Genomic DNA, 19,904 nt, shown 5'->3' on the forward strand with positions numbered 1-19,904 from the left:
AAAATCATGTCACTTGTCAAAATCAGCAGGTTTTGTTTATTTCATTTTTATAACAGAAACCAATGACAGCTCATCCACGTCAATTATTTTCTTTGTCAAATAATAAAGTATAATTAAATCCTACACAACTTTTTCAAACTTCGACGTGCATATCTAACTGTAAAAAAAAAGTTTTAGGAATACGGAATAAATTGCTCTTCGCAGGTGAGCGTTACTTAATATTTATTCTGGTTATCAAGTTTTCTCTCTACAAGTCGACAGAAACAGGTGCAATATTTGCATTAAGGAAACTTTTTGACCTCAGTATTTCTCTGGGATAAGTAGTTTTTAGATTTACATACAGAATATCTAGCTTCTCTTTCATTATAAATTACAAACTCATAGATATATACACGAGCACCTGTTTTCAGATCCGATAGTTGTTATGAATAAGCAAACAGCTTTTCCATGCCAGCAAAATAAAAAAAAATAGAAACAGAGATTTTTTTGCAGCTTTTATTTTTAAAATTTATCAATTATACATAAATTTACGAGTTTTAGATGAGCATGACTTAAATAAATGAATCTACACGTGAAATCAGGAATTAATTTATGAATTTTTTTTCGGTTTCTAAAAAATTAAGCGATTCTACTTCGACATCAATCTACACATAGATAATCAAACATTACATCACATCTTTTAAAATGACTGTGTTAACCAAACTTCATTTATTTTGTTTATATTAATGTTCAAACAGCTTGAAAATCTATCAAGAAGCTGATGCACGCAAGGTTATTCTCGGTTCCCTGTATCAAAGTTGAATTATTTTCATCCACTTTTAAACAGAATATATATAACTTTGCGAATAAGACCATCGTTTGTTTTACATTAACATCAATGGCTTAATCTATTAAATTAACAAAGAGCCAACAAAAAGGGGAAAAGGTGATACTTGAGAAATATACATAGATAAGAATTCGCAGACATTCTGATTTATCTAACTCTCCTGGCGCTAAAGGTGTAAATTTTCAACTTGCTTATCGTTCTAGGTTATCGGAAAAATCTGGCGTAAACAGTATAATAATCAATTAATACAGCCTTTTGTTTCCTCTCTTTTATAATGCTATTTTTTTAAGTGGTTTCACTTTTGTTTTAATTATACTTCTGAGCCATTGTGATGAAAAATCACACTACATGTATGATTGTAGTACATTGTATTATATTTCTCCTTAAACAACGGAATTAAATTCATCCTCTAACCACGAAAATTTGACTCTATGAAAATAAGTGATTTTACAGTGTTTGCTTCTCTTCTATCCTCAGCAAAAATCCTCAAATTTTTTTTAAAAATATTGTTTGTTGATATTACTTGATTCACATCACTTCCATGTTGTTAGCATACATGTAAGATCTGATTGCCAAATAGATTATAGAATAGATTAGAAAATGTTACGGATCGGAAATACTACTTTCTGACCTCAATTGTTTTTGGCAAAAATCTTCAAAAAGTTCTTAAAAAATAGTCTTCAGTATTCGATCATGAAGACAGAAAAGGAATTCCATTTGGCAGGATTTATGAATCAAAGAGTTAAATCAAGTTTTAATGATCTGCCTTGAATATATACTTGCATAACTAAAAAAAAATTGGGATAGCTCCATATTTTGATATTGATTTATCTCAAAGATTCGGCACACCAGTATCTTAAAGTAATCAGCAACAGGGGAACAGAGTCGGGATTGGCTACCAGACTTTGTTTGAGTTAACGAAAAAAAATCTCTGACCCCACTGAGCTCACTTACTTGAATGCTTTACTATCTTTTACAAGATGCTTTTAATCAGATTAACAAATCTTTGCAAAGTTTCTTTTCAAGGCTCTTAGATTCTCGTCAATGAAAGGGGGACGGGAACACATTTACATAAAAGTTGTTTTTAAGTAACGCGTCCAAGTATATGGTTTGATCATAAGGACTGAAATTCATCCGTTTTCCTCAGAATCTTTATCAAGAAAATGAAACAAACAAAAATTTTAAAAATATTTAAATGTAGTAATTCAAAAACACGGAGATTATGAAACTTAAACTACTTCAAAAACCTCTTCTGCTTCTCTGATATTTTATCAATATTTTTTTGTCGATTTTACGAAATCATTCAAAATTAGGCTGTATAATTTGTCAATCTCATTATTTCTAGAGCACATTTTTTCATTTCTATGCTTTTAAAAAGGTGCAAGAATTGTATGATTGAACAAACAAGAACACTCGCTTAGTGAGGTGACCTTAGTGCAAAATCATTCCGATAAGGGCTCATCAATTGTCCTTCAGAGGAATTCGGTCACCATTTTTCAACACAGGACACTTATTTTTGCTCCTGTGTGGATCTACTCATGTTAGGAGGTAAGAATGTATCAAGCCTCGTCAAGTGAGAATTATTAAGAGCTTCAGATTTTTACTTTTCGTGTTACATTATTACATTTATTTGCTTAATTTGAAATAATTTCATTTATCTTGCCAAAAATATTAAAATTATTAACATGCGTTTTTACTTCCCAAACAATTTAAATATATTTTTCAAAGCCTCAGAAAATTAAGACATACATTGTATATAGAATCACCTACTTAGAATTTAATTACACGTTCAATTAAATCACAATTCTTACTGCAATACTCTTGAACAGTTATCTTTAAAGTAAACGATATTTAAACCGTTTAAATTTGACTTTTTATTCCTCTCATGAAAAAAAAGTCGAGGAAAATATTTTCAGAAGTATATTTTTCTTAGAGATTTGTTTATTGGCAAGTGACCAAGGTAGCAGGTTTCCCGGTCAGTATATCATTATCAGATTTAAGAGTTCGACATAAAAAAAAACTGACATCGTCGCCCTTGCAGGTAGGTAAAGGAAAGGTGTGTTTCTGAATTCAAGACCATAGTTGAGCGTTACATTGATTGTTGATAAATCCAGTGGAAAAAAACAAACCCCCGTGTACGTTAACTGATTCTATAAAATGATAAACCTAGATGCTTACGCCTATTGAGTAAATATAATAATTATTTCAATGAGCGAATACTGTCTCGAACTTATGTTTTAAATTTCGTTGCAGGCGGAGCTTGTGGGTTTTACTATTATTATCATACAGTCGGATTTCACGAGCATCTAACTACGACCTTGACGTCAGAGCAAAACGGAAGGCCAACCATGACCGAGCGATGACTATATAAAAGTGTTTCCTCTTCATCAAACATGAAAGATTGTATCATTCAGCAGACGACAACAGATTTACAGAAATAATATATGTAGAAAAAATGACACGAGACACAAACGACAATCGAAAGTGTAGAGAAGAGAAAGGGAGGTTAAGAGTTATCATTCAGATTTTAGTGGATATTATTTTACTGTTAGCAGGTAATTATTTGTTGTTTAATCAAATATCAACCATAACTGTAAGATACATGTATAATCTAGGGCAAATTAAACAGATAAAAATTTTATATTGTTTGAATTAGGTTTCATGTGGCGATATAAGGCCAGTTATTTTTAAAATTATATACATATAATATTGTTTTATAGATAAAACTGGCATTTGCAGCTGTCAGGAAATGGCAGAACACAAACTGTGACCTGCAATAACATGTTGAACAAAAACTCGTTGAAAGCTTTCGCTATCAATTTTTATCGATAATTTTTGTAAAAAGAAAAAAAATTAGTAGTTTTTATCGACCACACGTGGTAGTAATTGATAAAGGGACAACAGCGAAAAGCTTTTAGAAGTTTTAATTGCTTTTATTTTACCCATTAAATTATGCATCTTCTATTTACCGTTTCCAAAGACCGATGACTTTTTTAAAGTAGTTGTATTATAAGTGATCATGAATAATTGCATTGTCACTAGAATAAATTCGTTCCTGGCTTTATGTTTTACTGAGCTTACAAATGAATTACCAATGTTTTCATTACACTGATGTATGGGGAAACTAAGTAAACAAGCATAGGAGGGCGAAGGTTCCCGTGTTAATGAATGCATTTAGTGCACGTGGATCTTCATTAGCATTATATACTAATTACTATTACTTAAAACAATGTTCCTGAAAACGTATATCTGAAGTCAATTTTAAACATATATTGTTAATTTTACCAGCTGTAAACAGGGATATCATATGATGTGAAGAACTAGTTTTATTTTCATATTCAGGAAACATAAATAAACAAGTCTCAGTGAAAATATAAGGACCTACTTAAATTACATGAATCATATAAAATATGTGTACATTTTCATGTTATTTAATTAGGCTACTTATCTTCGTTAAAATCTCCTTTTATTATAGGTCATTTTTGAAAAAAAAAATAATGGAACAGCTTGACTTTTTGTATTGAAGACCATGAAATTTAACTGAAATCTTAAAAGATTCGTATAATTGTATATGCACATATATAAGTATTACTGAGTATATACAAGTAAGCTTTAGCGATTATAGACACATCGACCAATGCCCACCTGGGACTGACATATGTTTTGTGAATGGTATATGATTTATAGCTCTCTAGATTTACCATGATGTTAATAGTTTATGTCATAATAATGAATAATATACATGCAAAAGAATCTTTTTTATCATACTCGTATCTAGCTAAGAGATTCTTAAATCCTCTGTATTCCATGGTTAGCCGCTGATGTACTGTTGCATCTTTGTCCAATAATATCTAAAACAATTTTTGAAAATAATTTTAGCGTGCAAAAGCATGTATCTATTTCAAGTTTTGACATAACGTATAACGAGGTTACCATTATCTGTAATTTTGTCGGTGAAAATTTTCAAAATTCATATCTCATGTTTATCTTTAAAGTTTTCTACGTTATCTATTTCACGCGAACGATATTGACAATTCATGCAAATTCCAAATAATGTTGTTTTTGAATACCTAACGTCGATCGCACGATAGTATGCACTTGAAAGTTAACATGCTTCATTTGAATTACGAAATATGATTTTTGTTAGTGTGCCTTGAATCATAAACAACACGATTAAGGTTCATGTTAAGTCAAAATTGAACTCAGACTATGGCTTATGTAACAGAAAATATAATGCAAAACACGAAAATACATTCAAAAGTAGTTCTCATCACTATTTGATTTAATGTCATGTAATTTTTGCAAAAGACATGAAAATGATTTTATGTGAAAAAAGAAAATGTGTGATTTGGAAAGAAGAATAAAACAGTATTTTTGGCGGATTCGATGTCCCTTTCTACATGTAAATAGTTTGGATGTAATGGATATATTACTCCTAATATGAATTGTGCCTAGGAACTTCCTAGGCACAAACCATAGTAGGAAAATACTAATATTTCCCTCTGTTCATAATTGAACGTTTCATATAGGCGAATAAAGTCATGATTGTGATAAATTTGTTCTTCTTACAAATTCGTGTTTGTAATGTATAGATCTTTATCATCATTAGCTGCAATTTCTCCTTAAAAATTACATCATTGTGACACCACATTTTTTAGCTTCAATTTCCTCTCTTCTGTTTATAAGTTAGTATCAAGAAACACCGGGGCAAAAAATGGGATGAACACTATGAGTACAAGTGTACATGTATCTCCTTTAAACTATACATTATGGAAGAAAAGACACCCTTTACAAATGCTGAGTTTTAATCTTTCCTAAATGTAAAAAAAATTCTAGTTTCACATTCAATGAAAAACATTTTATTTATTGCTACTTTAACTTAATTGTATTTAATCGAAGATTTATGATAACTTTTGTTAAATACATATTTTTGTCTTTGCATGATACATGCACATGTTTGCTCCTTAAAGAATCAAAGATTATACCCAACCTCGATTTTCGCTTTCATTTATTTTTAAAATAATTCAATGATATGGTAGGTAAACATGATTTCCAAATTTATGACATACAAGTGCCATTAAATATTGAGATCTTTATACGCATGTACTAATATGATAGAAAGAACCTTCTTTTTTGAAGTAAGGCATATTTTTATGGTATTTTTTACATTCATTTGAAAATTGAATAGTCTGTATTGAGATTTATATTTTAATTTTACGAAGGATGAACGAAAAATGTAATGAATTTAGATAATGAATATTATAATAACTTCTATATATGTATAAGTAATGATTTCACAAAAGTATGAAGAGACATTCCAAATGGAGTAATAAACTTTCCATACATGTACATTTTATCATTTTAAGAATTAAGGTGGCATTTCCTTGTAGTGGGAGTTCCAGTTATTGTGTCATACAATGGAGGCATTCCGCCATTCCAACGTGGTTTTTTCTGTGACGACAATTCGATCAAGTACCCGTATGTCGAGGACACCATTTCCGATGCCGTGCTCATGGGTGTTGGATTCACAATGGCGTTTATTCTGGTAAGAACACAAAATGCAGCACGTAAAGCCTCTTCAATATGTTGACGTAGAAGGCTAAAAGCGTTTTCTTCAGATTTTTATCAGAGATTAAAGTAGCCACACTTAATTTCAATCTAAATTTCCGTTCAAACTTTTCTCCATAAATATCTTTCTGCACGTTTGAAAGCCACAGCTTCTTCAGGCATGCTTCAGACACTCCAACATTCGGAAGCGATTCATTTCTATTGGGTGCCAATTAAATGCACTTTTTGCAATGTCTGGAAAAGAAATCTAATTTTATTGAAAGTGAATTTGTAGGATCAAAAGTTCTGAATTCTGTTATCTTTTGTTGATAAAATAAATTTTCCTTGCTTATGAATTTACAAATATTCTCGATGGAGATTATATCGTAAATAGCCAGAATAAAGACCATTTGTTGGGGAGTAAAAAACAAAAATCATAACCAAAAATTGTTCCAGACCTCCTAACTAGAAAAAAAAAAATAATAATCTGGTACAATGTTCAGAAAAATAATATATCTGCTCTCGGAAAAAAGCGTTTCCTTTGTTATCTGAAAGTCTGCAATAAAAAAAAAGTGAAAGCATAACTGTGATATTTCTTTTATTTTTAATCACAGTATACATTGTGGTAAAATTACAGAAAATACTGCAAATACAGTATCGCTGCAATAAAAATAATCAAATATCTTGCGATATATTGAAGTGTACTGTCGAACTGCAAAATAAGAAGAATTTGTATGTGTGAAGAAACGTTTATCGGTACTTAACTGGGTATAGACATGCATGAACTCGCCTTAATTACAAGTTGGTGGAAGGCATTTTCAAAATATATTTTGCTTTTAGATTTAAAAGAACTGCAGAATTCTCTTATTATCCTCAGCATTTTATTTTAAGTACAATTTTTGTACTTGTGCTGTAGTTTGTTAATGGTTTAGAACGGGAAAATTTATTTTTGCGATCTTTACAATACTAATCATATAAAATATCTGTTTACAACTGATTGACCAGTATTCTCATACAGGTAAAATAGAATTTCTTGAACACATATTTTTTAAAGTGCATAAAAAATTCAAGCAAGCACTTTGTTGTTGTTTTTTGTTTTTTTAAATGAATTAACGCTCATTTTTTGTGAAATTCCAAGTGTGTCAGCCCCTCATGTAATTTGGAATCAAATACACGGTGACACGTGTGACACCAATATTCATAAGAGTTATTTCCCTTTTTCAATACGGATGAATAAATTATGATGCATTTTAGATAAAATGTCAAAAATTTAAACTTTTGATAGAATACAGTTTATTGTTTAAATATGGAATTTTTTTGTTCTTGAGGTTTTGAACGACATAAATGATATTTATGTGTACTACAAAACATTAATATTTTTACTAGTAAAACAAATAATATTAATTTATTTATGTTAGTTTTGCGCAGTAGCGGTGAGGTTAATCAAAGGCGTGGATTATTACTAGTTGAAAACTATACCCAATACCCCGCGCAATGGCCTGACACATGGCCGCTGGCGTAATCTTTGAGCAATATCAAAACGAAGAAAAACTTTTTATTGTAATCATACGTAAATTTTTGAGAGAATTTTTACATGAGTTCCTGGCATTAAAGATAATTAGGGGTAGTTTCATGTTATTTTCCAATCTACTCCCAAACAAATAATCTTCCTTTTTTTTAAATTGAAAATCGTAGTGGAGCTCTAGGATATAAACATGTGTTTAAAATCTTTTTCGAGTCATAATCTAGATTATAATTACATCCAATTCATATACACGTACATGTACATGTCATGTATTTCACAAAACTCGAAGAGTCCTTTCAGGGCCGAGTTTTGTGCAAATGATTTAGATGCCATACTTCTTTATTGAAGAAAAAAAACGAGAAAAATCATGCTCATCTGTGCTATTCCTGTGAAGATTTACTCTTTCGGGAAAAAGTGCTAATGTAGATATTGCTTGTTGGAAGACTATACCCATTACACCGGTTGACTGCGCAGTGACCTAAAATATGGCGCTGGCACAAATTGCACGCTTCTACATATTCTAAATTTCGACAAAATAATTGCTTCATCCCCAACCATAAATAATCTAAATTGTATCAACATAGTTATTTGTTATTATTTGTCCATCTATCTGGTACATATAATGTAAATGTCAGGAATCGACCCTAGGATACATCTTGGTAACCCTTCTATGAATTCGATTACTCCGTATACGTATGTTATTAGAGAGAAACGAATCATAATCTTCTAGCAAATTCTGCTAAGTTTTTGTTTGAGATATTGTCTTTAATACATTTATATCTTGATGAATTTTAGGCTTGGATATTCCGATTTCTGTGTCTTAAAGGTATCTAAAGGATAACAGTGACTTTAGGTCATTTATTGCATTTTTCAACAGTGAAATACTGATATTTTGTCACAGTTAGAAAGAATATCAAAGTGATAAAGAATATCAGAAGTGTGACAAAACTTGAGATTTTCCTTCCCTTCACAAAGAATGTTGTAAAAAATACTCCCTGGCCAACATAGAGAGTAATAAACCATCCAGATTTGACAGAGACTAAAACTGCAAGAAATTCATCAATTATGCTTATGAAATACATGTTCACGATGTTTTCAATCTCACAATCGCTAAGCTATGACATCTCAACCGCTTTACCATGAAATCACAGTCTGTGACACTGTGTTACGAAAAGACAGACTGAGAGGTAAAGGAGAAATCAAAGAAAATATAATAAATAGATAATTCAATATTTTGTGTTGAATATTGAATTGATTTCACTTATGAGACAGGATTTTTTTTTTTTTTTAATTTTTACTCGTGATTCGCACTCCTGAAAATATATTTAAAAAAATCTGTCCCACTCGTGAAATAAATTCCATATTCAACTACACTGTACGAGTATATCAAATATCCTCTATATACCAGTATCCTCAAGTTAAAGTCGCAAGGATGACTAAATGTAGATAGAAGTATAAAAATTTAGAGAAATCAAGATGAAACTGGGTCTATTTTTGGCAAACACCTGTTTATATCTATCTACTACTATATGTTTGCTGATAACTGTTCAATATATCTTTGAAAGTGTTATTTCCCTTATCAAATTACATGTACTATAAATAGTTTCATTGGTTTTTCGGACCAAAATGTTAAATTCATGTACATTACAAACGTTCAATAATTTAATTACAATAAACACTATTTGGCACTGGCGATTCAGAATATGATTTTCTTTGAGATTTTTTTATCAACATGAAGGAATACTTCTACACACTACAACATATTGGTCATAGAGGGGCTATTTAAATCTCCAGAACTATTTTATATATTAGCTTTGCGCAGTGGCGGTACCATAGCCAATGAGGTTAATCCGAGGCGTGGTTATTGCTAGTTGAAAACTATACCCAATACCCCGCGCAGTGGCCTGAAACATGGCCGCTAGCGCAATTTTTGAACGCTCCTACGGGGGCAACATCAAAATAAACTAAAGAAGAAAATATTTCATTGTACTGAATGAAATCCTACATACATGTAAATTCTATATAGAATTTTTACATGAGTTCCTGGCATCTAAAGTAATAACGGGATAGTTTCGTATAACTTTTTTCAATTTTACAACAAAACAAATATTAAAAAAAATAATAATAATAAAAGAAAATCACAATAGGGCTCTGGGATGTTGACATTAGTTGCAACTCTTTTTTCGAGCCATAAATCAAAATATTTATATAACAGTTTTGTTTATAAACTACATTAATGTCCGTTTAAATTACATAGTTTGTTACCCGTTATAGAGAAACGGAATCATGTTTTATCATATTTTTTTTTTTGGTCTGAGATAAAGCAATTAAAGCATGTATAGTTTGATGTGAATAAATTTTGAGCTTTAATTAATGATTTTCGTGTCTTAAATGTATCTCAACGATAACAGTGATTTTAGGTCATATTTTCCCCAGTCAGAGTCGCGGGGATGAATAAAAGTAGATCGAAATAAAAAAAAAAATTAAGATGAAACTATATGTATTTTTTACACACACATCTGTTTATAATAACTTTATATATATCACATACATCTAGGTGAGTTATTTACAGTAAATATAGTGTACGTTTGCTGATACACGTAACTGTCCAAAAGAGTTTGTACTCTATATTCTTGAAAGTGTTATTTCCCTTATCAAGTTACAAGTACAATAATTAGCTTTATTGGTTTTCTGACCTTAATTTTAAAGTCATGTACATTGCAAACATTCGATAATTTTAATTACAATAAACCCTATTTCGCATTGACGATGCAGAGTAGAATTTTCTTTGAGATTTTTTATCAACATGAAAGAATACTTGTACACACTACAACATGTTGGTTATAGAGAGGCTATTTAAATATCAAGAACTACTTTACAGATTAGCTTTGCGCAGTGGCGGTACCATAGCCAATGAGGTTAATCCGAGGCGTGGTTATTGCTAGTTGAAAACTATACCCAATACCCCGCGCAGTGGCCTGAAACATGGCCGCTAGCGCAATTTTTGAACGCTCCTACGGGAGCAAAATCAAAATAAAAGGAAGGACATCGAGAATCTTCTTATTTCACTTTATCTGCAATCGCCAAATTATTATTATTATATTATCGCACCTATAATTTTATTCAAATATTGACTTATACTGGGTAACTCTTGTGAGGTTTGTTAGTCTACTTGCTATGTACAGATCTGAAGAATCTACTCTATTTTAGCCTGCCTTGTTATAAAATAGTTCCGTAGTATTTCAACTCTGAAAACAATTAAGTCATCATGATAAGATCATTGACTTCCTTTATTCGACCTAAGACATCATGTGTTTCTTTTCAGGTAATTCTTGTTGAGGTACCTAGATACCTGTCATCTCGACTGCCATTCACGAAGTCCCAAGAATTCGTAATCTGTATCAAGTCCTGCTGTGTGTCCCTGTTTGGGATCGCCATCACTATGGGATTTGTTCAGTCTCTGAAGTATTCTGTTGGTGCACTAAGGCCACACTTTCTAGATGTCTGTAAACCCGACAATTCAGCATTCAACTGCACTCAGGGGTTAGCTTATTTAGCATTTTTATTTTTAGAAGCAAACTGGTCAGTTTTGACCTCAACAATATTATTTTTAGCTACACTTTATACAGATGAACCAGATGGCCAAAAAGAATTAAGTTACGTAATTATCAAGTTTTATTTTTCTTGAATTTTGAACAATTGATTTTTTTTAAATCAGTCTCACCATTAACGATGCTTAAAATTTTCCTAAGGTTCAAATGTGTAAAAAAAAAAAAAAAAAAAAATTAATTTCTTCTATTTTCTCCAGCTATGTCACTCAATATAGCTGTACGGAGACTAAGTTCAGTGACTCCATTCTTCGACGGAGCAGGACGTCTTTCCCTTCCGGTCACGCAGCGTTCTCCATGTATATAGCAGTATACTTATCTGTAAGTGTCATTTATACATATACCGCGATAAAACACAACTGTTAAATTCAAAATATCATTTAATACTATCACATATCACTTAAACCTTTTCTGAATATAATAGACATCGTATTAATTTCACCTGTGTGATTTTTAAAGATTTTTTTTAAACAAAAACTTTTTAAGATTTTGAACAATATAGCCAAAAAATGCACGTGGAGGACAGTGGTCTTAAACATTATTGAATGTAGTACGTACTTAGGAGAACACTTGACACTTTAAGGAATGTGACATAGTTTGTCTTTGTTAGTGTCATTATATCCTTCCGATGTAACTTTACTGTACTACATATCGTAGTGGAATTAATATGTGTTACATAAACGCCTCGTGTTGAACAATTTGTTGAGTGTTGTCATCGCAAATTTTTGACATCGATACTAACATGCCGTACTTTGTTCATGTACATGCGTAATAAAGTGGAATCTGGTCAATTGCGCACATATATATAAATTTTATTTCGTCCCTGAACAAGTGGGTTTATCCCATTGATATTTTTTTTCTCTTTGATAAATCCCATTTTAATCTATTAGATTTGTATATATAAAAAAAAAGATACATCATTTATTTGACATTTTTTCCCAACAGCTTTACTTTGAGGTCCGATGTTACTTTTGGTTTTCCCGCGCTTTGAAGCCTCTTCTTCAGCTTTGTTTCTTTTTGTTCTCCATCCTGGTTTCAGTGACCCGTGTCCAGGATCACAAACATCACCCACATGACGTCATAGCGGGTTCAATTTTAGGCATCGTCGTTGGGCTTTTTGTGGTAAGCACGCAAATACAATTTTCATAATACGCATTAGCCATATTAAAAAAAAATGATGTAAACACGTTATTAAAATGCTAGGTATATTTTTATTTTAAATTTACCGTCAACTAGAAAACATAAAATTTGTAGGATGATCAAGTGACCTTGGCATATTCAAAGCATGCTAAACCACAGACTGACTCGCAGACACTTCCGGGGGATTATCAGTCTGAGGTAGATTATAGGCTTCTTCAATCTAATGATGTGGAAAGTCTGTGCGATTAGCATGATGTTATTGTCCGTGAATATTGCTGGATCCAAGGGTTGTTTTCATGATTATACTACTAGGCGAATAATTTATCTTTAGAAGGAACCGTTGATATAGTCTGCAAAGAGTACCCCCTTAAAGGCTAATTGTACAACGTATGCAAAATTAATTATTATAGGAAAGATAGAAGCAAAAAAAAAGAATTCTTGTCAATAATATTATCATAGAGACTAATTTTGAGGATTAATTAAAATTTATGAACTTTCGGTCAATCTAATTTAACAAATTAAAATTTTTGAAACAGGTGTAGAATGTATATTTCGTCTAGCCTTTTTGTTACCCAGTATCGATGTGGCATGATAGGAAGGCTTATTTGCCTCATCTGCGGGTTAAAAAGGATGGTGATGAAGACAAATGGTTTTTAGAGGCTTTACAGATGTTTTCTCGCGTTTGAAGAAACCTAATTACAAAGATATAAACACGCTACAGCTGAGTGATGGCTGCATGTGCGTGCTAAAATGTTCCCTCCAAAACCTGCTGAAGCTAGATCTTCTATAAGGCTTATTTTTAGAAGTTAAATTTTTCTTGGATAATATTGCAAAAAAAAAAATTGAGTAAAAAAAATATTTGTAGAAGTATATTCAGATCTTATTTGTGCTTTTTATAGCTGTCAATTACGGATAATCTATCTGTACGTCGGAAAAAGTTGTCAATGCTTTTAAAGAAATTGAAGAATAACGGTGGTTGTGATATTACATCAATTTTGACATTTTAGCATAAACAATTTCCTTTGATTCACTTATATCTAATTCAAAGTTTATCTTAAAAATGTTCGGAGATGAAAACGGTTACTAATACAAAGAAATTTATCTCTTAAAATAACCCTTTAGTCAAATGCAGATAACATACATGTATATCATTGTTTTTAACCCATTAAATCATGCCCACTAAGTAGCAAGATAGCAGTTTTCTGTTGTTTGGTAAACATATTTTAATCAAAACTTTAAATAAAACTAGTCTTGTAATTTGTCCATTTGAAAAGAACAACCTTCTTTAAAGAAATGGCATTGGGTTTTTTTTACTTTAAAATAAATGACTTTTTAACAGACGGTCTAATAACAAAATAAAATTATGTTTATCTACATGTAACTCAAGAGCCCTAATTTACAGAAAGTCCGGAAAATCTTCATCTTAAGATATTATATTCTAAAGAGGGGTTAACATCCGCATTAAAGTAACCAAATCGCAAAAATCTTCAGCTCAAGATATTAAAGTCTAGAGAGGTTAATATCCGCATAATTCGGCATAAACGTGTGCAAGATATATTTCTTTACAAAGAATCACGATTGGAAGATGTTGTTACTTGACGTTGCTTAAGATTTAGTCTTGTCTTCCTTTTGCCACATAGGTCAAGATGTTGATCTGGAATTCCGATTATTAACAGAGATTTATCACTTTATCATAGCCTTTTGTGTTTTTAAAGAAATATAAAATCCTTGAATTTTTATCCTCTCTTTGCAGTTTAAAACTCTTGGAGAGAAAGCTGCAAGATCACGAGAGGTCGGCTTGTTTGCGCCGTTTCTCAAAAAACAGGATTCAACATCCGAACCGAGAACTCCAACACCTTTACTTCAACATGACAGAACCGCGTTTCTGAGATTAGAAAGTCAGAAAAGCATGTGCAATGGCAACTATGGATTTTCAAATTCTCCGTCAAGTCCTTCAATAACAACAGAAATAGTGGGGAGAGATGGACTTCCGGTATGAATCAATATGACATCCGGTCTGATCAATCTTAGCATTCGGTCTGAATCAATCTACTAGCAGGATGAACTCTTACAGCTGTAACATGAAATATGCTGTATCCTCCGAAGATATTGGAATTATGTGCAAAAAGATAAAGATTGACAGACATTTAAAACCTCCCACTGGTCCAGGTGAACCTCTTTCGTGTATGATGCGGAGTCCGAATCCATTAACATGGAAAGGCACTGGATGATTAGCTAGGCAGGAAATTAACTGTATGTGGGCACACTTAGAAGTATATTTAATTACGGTTATGTCATTTTTCCGTCCAACAGAAAATCCATGCAGGGCTTCATTATTATGTTTAATGATTAGTATTAAAAACTGCAACATTACAGATCCACTTTGTGTATTTTTCCTGTAATTTATGTCATGTTTGTTGTGACGAGCAGATAAAAACAATGGTTTTTATTGCTATGGGTTGTTCTAATAAAGACAGATATTTCATGCATTAACATGATGGTCAGAAATTTTCCGAAGTTCTCCATATTTTGCATTGGATATTTCTTTTTTTTTTTCTTTTACATTGCAAGAATAAACTTTCAATACATATAAATGTATATGAAAATGCATATGGTTGGATGTAACAAGAAAATAAATTAACAAAATATTTGCAATGGGGACACTCATCTCGTTTTATTGATATTGCAAGGTGTATGATGAAACAGGAATACTAGTTTTGATTTTTAGGCCAGTATCTAAAAATATGTGAATTTTGGACTTTTATGTTTAAGATATCACATGTATAGTTTAGCGTAGACAAGTGTATTAATTATTGATAAATCTATCAAAAGTGTCATTGTAGGACATTGCAAATCAAAACTTTACTACAGTATTTCAATAAATTATAACCCAAATGCTTAATATTCTTGTATTTATATATTCTAACTCGTCATAAACCAGAATGATTATTATGCTATTGTAAGGTTTCCGTTTTCTGTAATTTTTTTTTTCAAAGGACTACTCTTGTTATTATACCCCCACCCCACCCCGCCTCCGCTTAAAAAGCGGGGTTGTATAGTGATGGGGGTGTCTGTCCGTCCATCTGTTACGCTTTAGGGTACACATCTCTTATCCGCAACTCCTCTTACGTGTATAACACTGAATATTTATTTCTCTTTTATTCCAAGCTCTCTGATTGGCTCAAACTTGATCACATGATGAAGTTTATAACAGCATATATATATATATATATATATATATATATATATATATATATATATATATATATATATATATATGTATATATATATGTGTGTGTGTGTGTGTGTGTGTGTGTGTGTGTGTGTGTGTGTACTAGATGAAACCCCGCGCAAGCGCGGGGAATTGAATCTACACTACTACGGACAGAAAATATTTTGTAGTTTCTACTGACAGCCTACAGGCTTAAAGCAGGAAGAAATACTTCGTTCAAAATCTCGCATGAAGTAGATGTACGTCTCCAACCCCACCCTAACCCCCTTTGTAAAAACTTGAAAATTAACAATTTCATTAATTGACGTTTATTGTGAAACCTGTTATCCTATGTTATGGAAATCAAAATTCACAGGTACTTGGGTCTTGGTTTATAAATATGTTTGTACAGAGACCATAAGTTTATTTGATGTCTGCAAGGACATAGGGTGTCCCTTTTCAAACAACAGAATATTTTGATGTCAAAGGAACAAAAAGTACAAGACAGTGAACCATGATTGATTTTTCTGTTCAACGAATAGATTAAAAGAAGCAGTCGTAGATGTAGTTCATTCATGCGTCAGTAAAAACATACAAAACATGTATGATTTGACACACGTTATGAGTACACTTCTGGGGGAAATAGGTATTGCTTTAATTACATAATAGGTAGTTACAGTAGAAAAAAAACATCATGTGGTACTATAAAACTCAGTGACAGGTATTCACTCTGTTTTCGCTACAAGGTGTTCTCTCTATGTTCAAAAAGTCCAAAAAGGGTATTTACTTATCGTAAAGAATTTCTTAAATTCTCTAAAAGAAATATTGCAAGAATAAGAGGCTAATGGTAAGAAGAAATTTACTAAGCGCGTCTAAATAACTGAATGAATTTCGGCTTCTTTCCATGATTCTAAGATTGAAATAGAGCATGTGGAGTCGTTCAAAGGCTATGGAGAGTTCTTTGCATTCCGAGGATGTCGAGTCCGTATTGTTCAATGTGCTCAATCACACTGAAAATATTACGCAATGACCACACGAAGACTTCTATAAAGCTCGTATTTTATTCCTATTTTATGGAATTTGAATGAATCAAAAGAGACCGATATCTGAACATCAAGATAATCTCTGACTTTTTTTTACATTTTACGAGCTGATTGCCATGCGCTGATTCTGGTTTCCAAACATAAAGTATAGCTCCGGTTTTACACAGTAAATGTCATTCTACATTTTTGCGATGTCATTTGATCTAAGTGAAACCTGTTTTTTCAACATGATAGCATAAGGAATTTTGAATTGGGTAAAAAGTAAGCCTATAATTCGTGAGAAATGCTTTTCATGCTACTTTGTTTATTAATGAAGTAGTAATATTTCAACTATTTTAGTTTCTACATGTTACAGCACTCTCTCAGTGGCAAATCCAAATTTCGTTTTAGGTTCTAACTTTTCATCTAATCACCAAAAAAAAAAATCTCGATTTTTATGTAATTTTTATCAATTAAATATTTTTTATCAGCAAATTTCTCTGAAGGTCAAGAGGAGAAAGTAAATTGAGATGAGTAGCTTAATAAATCCTGGCAAAATCTCGATTATATTATGTATACCAACTAAGATTTTTTTCACGTCAGACACAGCTGTTATACTAATGTCTCATGGGGCAACCCATGGAGATCATATGAAGAATAAAAAGTAAAATAATTAACAGAAAATCTATTATCGTATTTAATTAACCTACTCTTCAAGACAACCAATAGAATCCAAGGTTGGGTGAGCATTTTCAAGTCTCAAAGATAATTCAATTTGAGTTTCAAAATAATGTTCCATGCATGTATGAAAAGCATTATTATTTCAATTAAAATATGCAGAAAAAATTTCCTTGTGCTGAACTACTTTTAATATGTACAAAAAAAATGTTAGTGCACTACTGATTTATATGAGAGGTTTCGGACAGGTACCTGTGTGTAAAAAGACTAAGTGGCATTACCATTTAATTTTGAGGTTTGGGAAGTTTTGCCAGAGTTCTAGTCGTTACTGATAGGAGAGAAATATCAGCGACATCAAGACCCATGTTTAACTCTTCACATCATTAACTTTTGTTGATCTCGTTTATAAAAATCATTTGTGCTGGGGGTTTTCCCTGTAAGATACATGTATTATTGCAGTTTCAGATTTTGGAAAGACCATGGCATTGCTGAAGCCAGTTTTAAAGAGATCTTTTTTATCGTAATTTCAAATATAAGCCAGTCGACAAAAATATTTTAGATACCTTGCACATTTTTTACAAGGTTTATCGCTTTGATATCAAAATTGATATAAAACTTTTGGTTGAATATTTAGATAATAAATGCTTCTTTTTCACAGATGGAATCTGTATCTTTATTATTAAAGGTCAGATACACCCAGATGTTTCGCACATTTATTATGATGTATAGGTTTTGGAGGGTGGGTTCTATTGCATAAAGATTGATATAAATTAAACGATCCTCTAAAATCTGAAAATTCTGGCACTGATGTTGAAGAAAATTGTCAAAAGACTCAATTTAAACTAGGTGTAATCTGTTAGATTGTAAAGTAGATATAAGTGAAAATATTTGGGGTGTTAGTCAAGTTATTTATTTATTTCTTGTCGATAAAACTACTAAGTGTATCTTCTGTGCTTTTTTTCTTCCCGTGTAAAAAATATGAGAGTTCAAAACATTAAAGACTATTGTTATTGTATTCATAATGAATGTATGAACTTATCACTCAACATCACGGGGCTATCATTGCCGACATCGTGCAATTTTTACATGTTCGAGCTATAATCAGATGAGAGACATATTATACAAATATACGTTTTAACATTTTTTTTTCTCTACTTTAAAATCTGAGATTTTCAAAATATTTTTTTCTCGAAAGAATTGTTGTAAAATCATGAAAATGTCAATGTGCCAATGGTCACTTGAAATATTAATGTTTAATTAAAGATTTATTGCATAACTACATTGCAGGACCATATTAAAGACGCTGTTATGCCTATAAAATTGTGACATGTGAGAAATATGTCTTGAGTCCACATATTCACAATCTCAGGATTTTGTTTGTTTGGGTGTCGCTTTGCTTTTGTTAATAAGTATGCCATTCACATTGCCGCTGACTATTTCCTATTTAGGTCACCTCAGTCACCCAGGTGACCTATTGCTATCTGTTTTCGTCCGTCGTCGTGCGACGGTCCATGGATCGTAAACTTTTGAACATTTTTAGCTTCTTATCTTGAACCACGGAACCAATTTCAACCAATTTTTGGCGTATAGCATCAGTGGGTAAAGGGGTACAAAATTATTAATTTCATGGTCCTTGCCCCCTTGGAGGCCTGAGGGTTGGGACTAAAACCATCAGAATTGGTGCTATCTTTAATAATCTTCTTCTTTACTTCTGGACACCAATCAGACAAACTGTTGGCATGATTTTAATAAGCATTGAGCTCTTCACCAAAATTTTGAAATTCGTGGACCCAGGGTCAGAAGTTCTGGAGTTAGGGTGGGGCTTTTATGATCAAGTAGTGAAAATGCATAAACTCTTTAAAAATCTTCTCTCCCCTTGTAGATAAAGCAGATAAAGTAGGTGTATGGTTATAATGATCAAGGGGTGCCTCTTCCAAAATTGTGAAATTTGTGGCCCCAGGGTGAGGGGTTATGCTAGAGGGGGGATTTATTGATTATACAGTAAATGTGCCTATTTCTTTGAAAATCTTCTTCTCTTTTCCTAGGTACTTGTATTTAGCAGATAAACCAAGTTTATAATTATGATAAGCAAGGGGACCTCTTCCAAATTTGTGAATATCCCCTTGGTCAGGGGTTCTGATGTTAAGGCGGGGCTCTATTGATAATATTGTGAAATTGCATTAATTCTTTAAAATCATCTTCTCTGTCCCTGGGTATTTAGCAGATAAAGTAGATGCATGATTATGATGATCATGGATGCCTCTTCCAAAATTGTGGAGGTAAACAGAGTATATTAAGCTGTAATAAGCAAGGGTGTTTTTACCAGATTTAGAAATTCTGTACCCTT

General features: G+C 31.9%; 1 protein-coding gene and 2 non-coding genes across 3 annotated transcripts; all 3 read left to right on the forward strand.

Moving 5' to 3' along the window:
- Positions 1-3,112: 3,112 nt before the first annotated feature.
- On the forward strand, positions 3,113-15,548 carry LOC133184260 (phospholipid phosphatase 3-like). Its single transcript, XM_061319234.1, has 6 exons — positions 3,113-3,381; positions 6,217-6,371; positions 11,224-11,441; positions 11,707-11,827; positions 12,452-12,628; positions 14,400-15,548. The coding sequence occupies exons 1-6, from the start codon at positions 3,282-3,284 to the stop codon at positions 14,643-14,645; spliced, it is 1,017 nt and encodes a 338-aa protein (XP_061175218.1). The 5' UTR covers positions 3,113-3,281; the 3' UTR covers positions 14,646-15,548.
- On the forward strand, positions 9,709-9,847 carry LOC133184759 (U4 spliceosomal RNA). The gene has a single exon (XR_009720857.1). It is a non-coding gene; the product is annotated as a U4 spliceosomal RNA (small nuclear RNA).
- On the forward strand, positions 10,783-10,921 carry LOC133184758 (U4 spliceosomal RNA). The gene has a single exon (XR_009720856.1). It is a non-coding gene; the product is annotated as a U4 spliceosomal RNA (small nuclear RNA).
- Positions 15,549-19,904: the final 4,356 nt, after the last annotated feature.

Source organism: Saccostrea echinata, unplaced genomic scaffold, assembly GCF_033153115.1.
Source record: "Saccostrea echinata isolate AGI-Se365-2 ecotype Australia unplaced genomic scaffold, CSIRO_AGI_Sech_v1 ptg000010l, whole genome shotgun sequence".
NCBI lineage: Eukaryota > Metazoa > Mollusca > Bivalvia > Ostreida > Ostreidae > Saccostrea > Saccostrea echinata.

Bases quoted from the DNA above. Each gene is read 5' to 3' on its own strand.
- LOC133184260 (XM_061319234.1), top strand. From the start codon at position 3,282: ATGACACGAGACACAAACGACAATCGAAAGTGTAGAGAAGAGAAAGGG. The intron at 3,382-6,216 runs GTAATTATTTGT...ATTTCCTTGTAG, and splicing joins TATTATTTTACTGTTAGCAG to TGGGAGTTCCAGTTATTGTG. The intron at 6,372-11,223 runs GTAAGAACACAA...GTTTCTTTTCAG, and splicing joins TCACAATGGCGTTTATTCTG to GTAATTCTTGTTGAGGTACC.